Source organism: Canis aureus, chromosome 11, assembly GCF_053574225.1.
Source record: "Canis aureus isolate CA01 chromosome 11, VMU_Caureus_v.1.0, whole genome shotgun sequence".
NCBI lineage: Eukaryota > Metazoa > Chordata > Mammalia > Carnivora > Canidae > Canis > Canis aureus.
This window is the reverse complement of record NC_135621.1, coordinates 48,102,548-48,115,318: the sequence shown is the minus strand read 5'-3', so window position 1 is coordinate 48,115,318 and position 12,771 is coordinate 48,102,548. Positions and strand designations below refer to the sequence as shown.

General features: G+C 44.7%; 1 protein-coding gene across 20 annotated transcripts in view; it reads left to right on the top strand.

Annotated features, from left to right (window-relative positions):
* The window catches only part of FER1L5 (fer-1 like family member 5), a 58,435-nt gene that overhangs the window by 20,991 nt on the left and 24,673 nt on the right, over positions 1-12,771 (top strand). For all 20 annotated transcript variants that reach the window (XR_013389405.1, XR_013389406.1, XR_013389407.1 and 17 more), the window contains 5 exons: positions 1,473-1,516; positions 1,604-1,686; positions 1,799-1,893; positions 3,037-3,162; positions 5,326-5,503. Coding sequence is in view for 17 of the 20 variants with exons in the window: in XM_077915178.1 (XP_077771304.1) it covers positions 1,473-1,516; positions 1,604-1,686; positions 1,799-1,893; positions 3,037-3,162; positions 5,326-5,503 (526 nt within the window). In the remaining 3 variants the exon portion in view is untranslated. The remainder of the gene's footprint in view (positions 1-1,472; positions 1,517-1,603; positions 1,687-1,798; positions 1,894-3,036; positions 3,163-5,325; positions 5,504-12,771) is intronic.

Below are 12,771 nucleotides of genomic sequence, written 5' to 3'. Positions count from 1 at the left end.
AACACTCCTTGGACCCTCACCCATTTCCCACATAACATAGTCTCCTAAGGCTAGAACCATTTGGATGCAGGCCTGATTGTCACTAGCCCTGTGGAAATGTAGCAGACAGATGTGACCCTCACTCTGAATGGCAGGATGACCACAGAGGCAGTAGCATCACCAGCCCATCAGGGCCCAGCAAGGCAGCCTGAAGAGGAAGCTCTGCTGAACATGGGTGTTTGCCAGTTTACAGTTTACTGCTCCAAGACAGGAGGGCAGTTAAGACCAGGAATTGGGAAAGGGGAAGAGAATTCTCAATAGGATGGATGAAAATATGGTTTAGCCATGAATTCAAATTTGGAGGTTTTATAATATTGGAAGACCTGGATGCTTTACAGTGCCCATCTTTCCACTTCTAGGGGATCTTGTCTCATTTCTTCTTAATCACTTGCTCAACTAGAAAGCCCTTTCCCTATTCTGCTCTGGCCCCCAGCTCCCTGGCAAGGGGAGAATGGCCAAATGGAATGGAGAATGGGAAGGACTAGCCATGACTCAGGAAGTGCTATGAGGGGAAGAGGCCCCAACTGAGAGGATTTGGGTGCCACTCAGGCCTCAACACCAGCAGCTTGTTTTATACATGGATTGGTTTTTGTTTTCATAATTGAGGGGACCCTGTGGCAGAGTGGAGATAAGAATCAAAAGCTTGGGTTCCAATCCTGACTGCACCTCTTACTGTGTGAAGCAAGTCCCTCTGCCTCTCTGGGCCTCGCTCCCCACCTATAAATAGGGACCAACACACCCCTCACTGGGTTGTGGCAGAGTCATTAGGAGATCTAAACCTGCTCCAGCCCCTGCATATAACATGAGAACTTCAAGAACTCAGTTTCTCTATGCCTCAGTTTTCCTGTCTAGAAATGGGAATAACAGTACCTGGTTTGTGGGGTTTTGGGAGAAGTCACTCATGTGATCATGAAGATCATTCAGCACAGGCCAGGAGATGATGGAAACCCTTCCCACAACAGCATCTACTATTATTTACTCTTGGGGGAGACAGATATCCTGCTGTTTAAAATTTAACTGCTAACCATGTAGAAGACATTTTAGGCCACAACCTCTGTGCAAGATGGTTGGTGAACATGTGTTCAGACCGTGAAGGGTTATGGGAGGACTGCAGTCATCAAACCCATTGTCAGAATGTACCCAAGTCTCCATCTTGAAGCTCATGCAATTAGGGGACCATTTTAAGAATAAGAATACAAAGCGACCAGGGGACAAAGTCCTAGGCCTCTCCCAGGGCCTTCCCAGGGGCCCATGCAAGCGGGCAGGCCCACAGCCACAAGCCAATAGCTCCCATCTTGGCCATGGTGACTGGGCTTACTGGTGACTGAGCCAGGCCTTGGACCCAGACCCAGCACTTCCCAGCTGCACTAAGTCTCCGTGAGGACCAGACCCTCCGAGCATGCACCCACAGTAGCTCTGCTTTCCCCTTGCAGCTGCCCTGCCTCTCCAGCTACATCAAGTTCAGAATCTTGGACTGGTGAGCCAGGGGTGGAGGCTGAAAAACATTCAGGGGAGGAGAAAATCAGAGCTGGGCCATTCAGAGCTGCAGAATGTTTCTCTCCAGCCCCAAAAACAGTTGCCGGGATGAGATTGGGACTGTCAGCCTGTTCCTCAACCAGATCTCATCCACCGGAGCAGAGATAGAAGGCAAGCAATCCCCCTCTCACCACCACCCCACACCCCCGACCTCCCACCCCAGGCCCTGCCTCCTGCCCCTCTCCCACCTGGCCCCTGCCGGCCTCACCCTCTCTTCTTGCAGGACCTTACTCCGGCTTCCTACCTTCTTTTGGACCCAGCTTCCTGATTCTACATGGGGGTAAAAAGGCTCCTTTCAGGATCCAGGAAGAAGGCACTGTAAGCTTCTCATGCAGCTCTAGGGAACAGTGAGGGTAAAACCAGCCTATGGAAGGCGCTGGGGCCCGGGAGGTACCAGGGGGAGGGCCCGGCCCTGGTCTCCGTCCACCACGCTGGTAGAGGACACGTAACCCGTGTGTAGATGGTTGTGCGTATATGGGACGTGTCTTGTGGCGGGAGAGAGAAACAGATGGAGAGCATTCTCCGGGCATTCTCTGAGGAAGAGGCATTGAGATGAAATGACAGGGAGGATTTCCAGCAGGTGGAAAGGACAAGGACCTACGGGACAAAAACAGCGTAGGTACATGTGGAACGTATCAGGCTGTTAAATAGACTGATGATAAATGCCAGGAGGCCAACTCTAATTGGCTTAAAAGATTGGAACAGGGTTGGGAAGAACTCTGAGTGAGCATGAGTGCAGGCACCAAGACCTCAATGCGGGGCACCTGGGTGGCTCAGTGGCTGAGCATCTGCCCTGGGCTCAGGTTGTGATGGGGGTCCTGGGTTCGAGTCTCGCAGGGAGCCTGCTTCTCCCTCTGCCTATGTCTCTCTCTCTCTGTGTCTCTCAGGAATAAATACATAACATCTAAAACAAAAAACAAAAAAAGGACCTCAGTGCCATTAAGAGGCTCATTGACTCCGTCTCTCAGCTCTGGGGCTCCACAGCCTGGGCTTCTTTCCTACCCGGGCCGGCCTCCCTGCGGAGGCGACCACCAGGCGAGGGAAGAGCCGGCGGGGATTCTAATTGGCCGCCGTAGGCCATGTGTGCTCCCCTTGGGCCAATCACGGTTGCCAGGGGGGCAGGGCGTGCCCTGATTGGCCAGGCTGGGAGCGCAAACACGGGCCTCATCACAGCCTGCTCCAAGCAGAAAGCGTTAGTTTGCGGGGATCAGGTACTTTGAGTCGACAGGTGGGTAGAACGCGCGAAGAGGAGCGGGCCTCGGGGTAGAGAAGAGGGGTCAAGCCCCAGAGGTTTCTGGGCACAGCCATGTGTGGGGCGTCTGGAATTGCGCCCCAGGATTGTGGTCAGCCCTGGGCAGCAAGTTACTAGACAACGCTCTCTGCTGCAGAGGTGTCAGGGGAGATTTATCTTCTCTTTGTCCCTCATTCCTTTTCTCACCGATTTCCTCCCTCTTACCCTAGAATATTTCCAGCTCCGTTAAGGATGGTTTAGCGTATCGAGGCCGAGTCTTCCTCGAGTTGTTCACCCATGTCTCGTCCCATCAAGAGTTTAAGAGGGATCTCTCCTCTCAAGTGACGAGTGTAGAGGTAACTACTGGAAACAGGTAACCCAGGAAGGAAGAGTCCCCCTGCCCACCCCAGATCTACTGCGCGGCCTGTTTCTCACATGGCAGAGGCCTCAGCCTCAACCCGAATGAGTTGATGGGTGCCTGAGGATGTTTGGTCAGTCCACCTGAGTCTTTACTAAGCCCCTCTGAGGACTTCATGCTGTGCCAGATCCCAGGTGGTCAGATAAGGTTTTGGTTTAAGATAAGGTTTTGGTTTAAGAAATATGTGATCTAGTTAAGGAGAAGTGATCTTTTTTTTTTTTTTTTTTAAGATTTTATTTATTTATTCATGAGACAGAGACACAGAGGGAGAAGCAGGCTCCATACATGGAGCCGGATGTGGGACTCGATCCTGGGTCTCCAGGATAATGCCCTGGGCTGAAGGCAGGCGCCAAACCTCTGAGCCACCCGGGCTCCCCGAGAAATGATCTTCTAAGGAGTTTTTCTTCTTCCTGAAGGCTGGGGAAGACCACTGATGCAGGAAGGGGCAGGAGGAGCAGTGTTAAGAATAGCCACCCACTTATTTTTTATTTTTTTATATATTTTTTATTTTCTTTTTTTTTCCACTTATTTTTTAAATGGGAATACAGTCACAAGGAAGGAGAGCCAGAGAGGAGGGAGCAGGTTCCAGAGACCCTTTGGAAACAATACAGAGCCACAGACCAACAAGACATAAGAAATGGGGGGCACCTGGATCACTCAGTCTGTTAAGCGTCTGCCTTCGGCTCAGGTCATGATCCCAGGGTCCTGGGATTGAGCCCTGCGTTGGGTTCCCTGCTCAGCAGGGGAATCTGCTTCTCCCTCTCTGCCCCTCCCTCTGCTCTGCTCTCGCTCTCGCTCTCTCTCTCTCTCTCTCTCTCTCTCCCCCTCGCGCGCGCACGCTCAAATAAATAAATAAATCTTAAAAAAAAAAAAAAAAAAGACAAGAGAAATGAGGCTAACTCCCCTAAGCTGATGCCCATCTTCTGCCTCAGGTGGCAAGGTGGCCAGGAGTGGCATCCATGCTCCCCGAAGGAGGGGGGATGATGAATCCCACCTTTGACATATGCTTGTGAGACATCCATGCAGACCAGTACTCAAGGCTGTTAGCACACCAGAATCTGACCATGGGATTGTGGAGGAAGTGCCTGGGAGGAGGCAGGTGAAAGGGTGCCACACCAAAGGCAGGTAGAGGAGGAGGGGCTTGTGGAAGAGACCGGGAGGAGTCTGCAAAGAGGAGCATTGAGGCAGCCCCCAAAGGGGAGAGTTGCCAGATGTGATGGAGAAGTTGCAGACTGCATAGAGGCAAGTGCATAGAAACTTGGCTGCAAAGTGGGAAGAGACATAAATCCGATGGGAACTAAACAAAGGCTCAGAGGGAAAGAGGAAGGTTATTTTTTATGACAGGGCAGACCTGAGCTAGTGAACAGACAGGGACAGTGCAAGAGGAGGGGAGGGGGGGATCCCTGGGTGGCGCAGCGGTTTGGTGCCTGCCTTTGGCCCAGGGCGTGATCCTGGAGACCTGGGATTGAATCCCATGTCAGGCTCCCTGCATGGAGCCTGCTTCTCCTTCTGCCTGTGTCTCTGTCTCTGCCTCTCTCTCTCTCTCAGTCTGTGACTATGATGAATAAGTAAATAAAATTAAAAAAAAAAAAAAAGAGGAGGGGAGGGGTTGGCCATAGAAATGAGAGCCACTGACATGGTAGATGGCGGCCCTCCAGCAGATAGGAGGCATGGTGAGAGGAGGTGGCTGAGAAGGGCCCAGAGCAAAGGGATGGTGTGTGTGACACCTTCACCACACCCCTGCCCACTCTCATCTTATCAGGGGAGGGCGTTGAGGCAAGAAGGAGAGGGATGAGGTAGCCCAAGTCAGAGCCCAGCCTGACACTCCAGGAGGGCCTCCAGGAGAAAAGCCTCCCTTTCAGGAAGCTGGCTGGGAGGAAGGGACCAAGTGCTAGAGGTGCTGGGAAGAACTGCCTTTGAGTAGGAGTCAAGGGAGGACTTTGAGGGGGCACGGGTTCAAAGATGATCCAGCTCACCCTAAAGAGAAGCAAAGATGGCTTTTGAAAGAAACAGAGCACTACATCTTTGCCTCCCTACCTGTCTCTATATCCTTGTTCATCCCTTGGTTTATGTACTGGGGACGTGGGGTTTATTGTTTTAGAGGCATCAGAACCGCAAGAAGTATGGGCTGTGCGTCATCTTCCTTTCCTGCACCATGATGCCCGACTTTAAGGACCTGATCCAATTCGAGGTCAGCATTGGCCACTATGGAAACAAGATGGACCTGAGTTACAAGCCTCTCGTCTCAACCACACAGTGCAGCCCAGTGATATATGATGGTAATAGATCCAGCCCAAGAGTAGAGAGCATCCGCCGCATGCCATGCTCTGTGCTTGGCCTTTTAAGGGTATTAGCTCATGGAAATTCAAGGCATTGTTAACCCACATGCCTCACATGAGGAAAATGAGCTTCAGGGAGGTAAAGTCACCGGCCAAACATTGCACAGCTCGTGTGGGTGGTGAGCCCACGACAAGAGTTGAAAGTAGGCATTTACTCTCAAGTTCTTCTCTGTGCTCCGTTCCACACTACAACTTCCCCAACACCATCTTTTCCCTACTATGAACCACCCCTGATTCATCCATGCCACCATCTTCTGTTACTCCTCTGTCCACCTTCTATCCATCCATTAATCTGTTCATCCACCCTTTCTTCCATTTGACTCCTACCCATCTACTGACCCAAACACTTAACCAACCTCCCACCAATCCATTCATCCCTTAATCCAATATATACTTATTAAACACCCATACCAGGCTCTATAGAGTAGCATTTCTCAAAACATAGTTCCGGGCCTGGCATCAGCATCACCTGGGAACTTCTATAAATGCAGATTCTAGGGGTGCCTGGGTGGCCCAGTTGGTTGAGCATTTATTTGACTTTTGATTTTGGCTCAGGTCTTGAAATATCTTGAAATATAATTCACACGCCATACAATTCATACAATTCATACAATTCATCCATGTAAAGTGTGCAATTCAGTAGCTTTTAGTGTATTCACAGAATTGGGCAACCGTCACCATGGTCAATTCTAGAACATTTTTAACACTCAAAAAAACCCCCACTATATCCACTTGAAGTCACTATTTCTCCCCTGCATCCTCAGCTTTAGGCAACTATTTATTAATCTATCTTCTGTTTCTATGGAGTTTTCTATTGTGGATATTTTTTCATATACATGGATTCACAATATGTGGTCCTTGGTGTCTGGCTTCTGTCACTTAGCATAATGTTCTACTACTTTTTAAATTATAAAATATATGCAAAAAATATATGTGTATATACAACTTAAGGACGAATAAAGTGAGTACTCCAGAACTCACCACGCAGATTAAAAAGTAGAAGATTGTCAGCATCTTAGAAGTTTCCTGTATGCTCTTCCCAGACTCATTTACCCAAGAAATAACCACAATCTTGATCGTGACAGTAATCACTCCCTTGCTTTACTTTTCAATTTTTACCACCTCTGTATGCAACCCTAAACAGCATACTATTTTTTGCATTTTATACAAATGGAACTTTCCAGTCTGTACTCATCCGTTTTCCATCTTTTGCTCAATATTAGTTTTTTTATGTTGGCATATATAGCTGAAGTTCACTTTCACTTCTGAATGTATTCTACTTTATGATTATAGCACCAATTATGTGGTATATGTAGATACTTGGGAACTATCTTTTTCTCCTACTATAATAATTGTGTTACAAACATTCTTGTACATGTCTCCCAGTCTCAAATGCAAGACTTCCTCTAAATTATATACCCTGGAGTGAAAGAGAAATTCAAAGCAAAAGAAATTATACCAAATTACACTCTCATCAGCTTGATATGAGAATTTCTATTGCTCTGCGTTCTCACCAGTACTTGATGTTGCCCAGCTTTTTAATTTTTGCCAATGGTGGATGTAAGATGGTATCTTATAAGATCTTGATTTGCATTGTGCTGATTATAAATAGAGGTTGGGCATCTTTTCATATGTTTACAAACATTTGTTTTTTTCTCATCTGTAAAAAGCCTATTGGTATCTTTATCCATTATTCTACTTGGCTTTTTCTTATTGGCTTGTACATTACTTTTTCTAGGAACGATCTTTTGTCAGATGGGTGTATTGTAAATACCTTCCCAAAGTTTGGGGTTTTCATCTTTGTCTTACTGACAACTTTTTATTTTTCTTATTGAGGTTTTATTTGTAAACAATAAAATGTACATATTTTAAGTATACAAGTTGATGAATTTGGGCAGATACAGATACCCATATAACCACCATGGGAAGAAAGTTCCATCACCCCAGAGAGCTGCCATATGCCCCTTTTCATTCAATCTCCCCAACCCTTGACTGACCCCAATGCTGGGGTCAGTCATTGTTGTGCTGTTTTTCACTGTAGATTTGTTTTTCTTTTCCTACAGCTTCATGCAAATGAAATCAGACATGTGGTTCTTTCTTTTTCTATGGCTTCTTTGGCTCAGCATAGTGTTTTAGGAATTCATCCATGTTGTTTCATGGATTAAGTGTTTTATTCTTTTTAATTTCTGATAGTACTTCACTATGGGAATATGACAGTTTATTTATCCATCCTCCTATTCATGGACATTTAGATTGATTCAACTTTCAGAGTATTATGAATATAGCTGCTGTGAACCTTCTTGTACAAGTCTCTCTATGGACATATGCTTGCATTTCTCTTGGGTACCTACATAGGAATGGAATTTGGATTTTATTTTATTTTATTATTATTATTATTATTTTTTTGAATTTGGATTTTAAAGGAAATTACTAACAATCTTCCAAAGTGTTTGTACCATTGTACACACCCCCACAGCACTGTTTGAGAGTAGTACTTGCCCCACATCCTTGCCAAATTTCGTATTGTTGTTTTTTTTCATTTGAGTCATTCTACTGGGTATGATGTTGTCCATAATTATAATTTTAATTTCCATTTTTTTTTCTTTTTTTTTAATTTCCATTTTTCTAATCAGTAGTAATACTGAGCCTCTTTTCATGCTCACATATATTTCTGTAGTGAAGGCACTGTTCAAGTTTTTTGCCAGTCTTTCAATGGGTTGTTTGTCCTTTTATACGGCGTTCCAGCTCTTTTATATTTTAAATATTTTTTTTTATTTTTTTATTTATTTATGATAGTCACAGAGAGAGAGAGAGAGAGAGAGAAGCAGAGACACAGGCAGAGGGAGAAGCAGGCTCCACGCACCGGGAGCCCGACGTGGGACCCGATCCCGGGCCTCCAGGATCGCGCCCTGGGCCAAAGGCAGGCGCCAAACCGCTGCGCCACCCAGGGATCCCTCTTTTATATTTTAGATACAAGTCCTTTGTCAGATCTGTTTTGCTAATTTTTTCCATTCTATGGCTTGGCTTTTCAAATTCCAAGCAGTGTCTTTTGAAGATCAGAAGTTTCTCATTTTGATGAAGCAAATAAATTCTAATTTTGAGGGGTGCCTGGCTAGCTCAGTTGCAAGACCACATGACTCTTGATCTTGGGATGGTGAGTCTGAGCCTCATGTTAGGTGTAGAGATTACTTTAAAATTAATTAATTCTAATTTTGATTAAATCAAATTTGTTGATTATCTTTTCTTTTATAGTAATATATTATTTGGCCCAAGAAATATTTTCTACCCCAAGTCATAAAGATATTCACTTGTGTTTCATTCTACAAGCCTTATAATTTTAAAAGATTATTTTTGGTAATCTCCACACCCAACATGGGGCTCAAACTCATGACCCTGAAATCAAGAGTCAAAGTTCCTCTGACTAAGCCAGCTGGGTGCTGCCAAGCTTTATTATGTTAGATTCTTTTTTTTTCAATTTTTATTTATTTATGATAGTCACACAAAGAGAGAGAGAGAGAGAGGCAGAGACACAGGCAGAGGGAGAAGCAGGCTCCATGCACCAGGAGCCCGACGTGGGATTCGATCCCGGGTCTCCAGGATCGCGCCCTGGGCCAAAGGCAGGCGCCAAACCGCTGCGCCACCCAGGGATCCCTATTATTTTAGATTCTTTGTTTAGGTTTACGATCTAACCTGACTTGATTTTTGTATATGGTATAAGGGAAGGGTCAGATTCTTTTTTCTATAAAGATAAAAAATTCAGCACCATTTGCTGAGATGACTATTCATTCCCACTTAGAATTACTTTAATAACCATACGTGAGTCTCTTTCTAGAATCTCTATTCTTTTTTAGAAGACTTTATTTATTTATTTATTTGAGAGAGAGAGAGAGAGAGCAAGTGGGGGGAGGAGCAGAGGGAGAGGGACAAGCGGACTCCATGCTGAGCACAGAGCTTAACGCAGGCCTCGATCTCATGACCCTGAGATCATGACCTGAGCTGAAATCAAGAGTTGGACACTCAACCAGCTGAGCCACCCAGACTACCCCTAGAATTTCTATTCTATTCCATTGATCTGTTTGCCTATCTTTAATGCCGATATCACACCATCTTGATTACTATAGTTCTAAAGCAAGTCTTGAAGTCAGGTAGCGTAAGTCCTCCAACTTTGTTGTTCTTTTACAAAATAATACAATTTCTGGCTATTCTGATTCCTTTCCATTTTCATATGAATTTTAGCATCAGCTTGATGATTTCTGCAAAAAGTCTGCTGGAATTTTCCTGTTTTCTTTTGTTCTAATCAAGTGTTTTTTATTTGGTTTTGTTTTTAGTATTGCATTCTATCTCTATTGGCTCTACATCTGTGGATGAGTTGTAGTGGCTGCTCAAGGGATTGCAATATTGGTCTTTAACCAGTCATAGTCTCCCTTGAGTTAATATTATAACTACTTCACATATGAGAATATATTACATATATTTGCATACAATTGCTATATTCAGTATAAAGTGCAATTGTAGTTATATAATTGGATTTTCACCTTTGTTATACATTCTAGAGTTGGTTGCTAATATTTTGTTTAGGATTTTTCATCTATATGAATCACATGGATTTGTGATTTTCTTTCTCATAGTGTCCTCTTTGATTTTAATGTCAAAGTTATGCTAGCCTCATGAAATTGAGGAGCATTTCCTCTTTTTACTCTCTATGAGCATTTGGGTAAGACTATAATCGTCTATTCCTTGAAAGTTTGATAGGACTCACCTATAAATATAAGCCTGGTGGGTTTTTTAATGCAATAATTTAAATACAGATTTATTTTAATTATTCAGCTTTTCTATTTATTTTATTTTTTTTATTTTTATTTTTTAAATTTTTTTATTTATTTGTGATAGTCACACAGAGAGAGAGAGGCAGAGACACAGGCAGAGGGAGAAGCAGGCTCCATGCACTGGGAGCCCGACGTAGGATTCGATCCCGGGTCTCCAGGATCGCACCCTGGGCCAAAGGCAGGCGCCAAACCGCTGCGCCACCCAGGGATCCCCTCTATTTATTTTAAAGTCAGTTTTGGTGGGTTTAACTTATCTAGGAATTTATATATTTCATTGAAATTTTTAAATTTTTCAGCATAAAATTTTTCATACTGTCTTTAGAAATTTTTTTATTGTGGCAAAATATCTGTAACATAAAATGTACCATTTTAGCCATTCCTAAATGTACAGTTCAGTGGAGTTAAGTCCATTTACAATGTTGTGTAACTATCACCTCTATTTCCAGAGCAATTTCATCATTCCAAACAGAAACTCTACCCATTAGACATAAATCCTCTTGTCCCCTGGAATCCTCTATTCCTTTTGCCACTCTGAATTTGCCTATACCTCATATATGTGGAATCATGTAATATGTGTCCGTTGTATCTGGTTTGTTTCACTTAGCATAGGGTTTTCAAGGTTCATACACATGATAGCCTGTGTCAGAACTGCATTCCTTTTTAAGGCTGAATAATATCCCATTGTATATACATATCACATTTTGTTTATCCATTCATCTATTCCTAGACACTTGGGTTGTTTCCACCTTTTGGCTTTTGTGAATAATGCTGCTTATGAACATCGGTGTACATATAGCTGTTTGAGTCCCTGTTTTTAATTATTTGGGGTATATGCCTAGGAGTGGAATCACTGGATCATATGGTAATTGTTTAACTTTTTGAGGAATCATCAAAATATTTTCTACAATAGTTTCTTTTTTAAAAGATTTTACTATTTCTATTTGAGAGAGAGAGAGCACAAGAGAGCATGAGCTAGGGGGAGGAACAAAGGGAGAGGGAGAAGCAGACTCCCCACTGAGCAGGGAACCTGATGTAGGGGCTCTATCCCAGGACCCTGGGATCTTGACCTGACCTGTAGGCAGACGCTTAACCAGTTGAGCCACCCAAGGCACCCCTCCACCATAGTTTCTTACTGTTATCTACTTATCTTTGCAATATCTAAAAATAGCTGCCCTTATAGTCTTCTTTGTGGGTGTGTGTGTGTGTGTGTGTGTGTGTACACACACACCTTCTTTTCTCTTAATAAGTCTTGACAGACTTTTCCAATCTTTTTCTATTACAAGCAGTGCTATCAAGATACACTTTTTTTTAAAAAGATTTTTATTTATTGGGGATCCCTGGGTGGCTCAGCGGTTAAGCGCCTGCCTTTGGCCCAGGGCGCGATCCTGGAGTCCCGGGATCAAGTCCCACATCAGGCTCCCTGCATGGAGCCTGCTTCTCCTTCTGCCTGTGTCTCTGCCTCTCTCTCCCCCTATGTCTATCATGAATAAATAAAATATTTAAATAAAAAAAAGATTTTTATTTATTTATTCATGAGAGACACAGAGAGAGAGAGAGAGAGACAGAGGCAGAGACACAGGCAGAGGGATAAGCAGGCTCCATGCAGGGAGCCCGACGTGGGACTCGATTCCGGGACTCCAGGATCACACTCTAGGCCGAAGGTGGCACTAAACCGCTGAGCCACCCAGGCTGCCCAAGATACAGTCTTATGCATAAATGACTTCAAAGTGGAATTGGTCAAACACATTTGCATCTTGGCAGATCCTGCAAAACTGTCCTCTGTGCTGATCATTTTCCTGTTTGCTCTCAGCATCTCCAGCAAGGAGAGACTTTGCATACTCTGTTCTATATCAAGCTTCATTCTTACCCTTCCTTGCTCTATTCTATATCTTAGGGCCGCATACCAGTAAATGACATTTCCCAGATTCCCATGCCAGCTGCTAAAAGGGGAGATACTGTCATTCTGTTCTATCTCCCCACCTCCCCCTCTCCCTCCTTCCTGCCACTGCAATTCAGCAGGCATCTCTAAAAGTGGTCACATCCCTTTAGAGATCCCAGCTTTGGCTGACCACTCCTCCATGGTCCCAGCCTTCACCAGGCAGCCCCTCTTCTCTAGTGCCACTACTGGTTGGGCTCCAGCATCCTGCGCAGCTACCTCAATGGTGCAGCAGTGGTTGTGCAGCTATCTGTGGTCACACCACTGTCTGCCTTTGGTTCCACAGCCCTAGAAGCAGTAGTTTCTACCTCCAGTTACTAATCTCTGAGTAAGCTCATTTCTCCCCTGCTCCTACCTTTCCTTTTAAGTAGGCTCCATGCTCAGCATGGAACCCAGAGCAGGGCTTGAACTCACAACCCTAAGGTCGAGACCTGAGCTGAGATCAA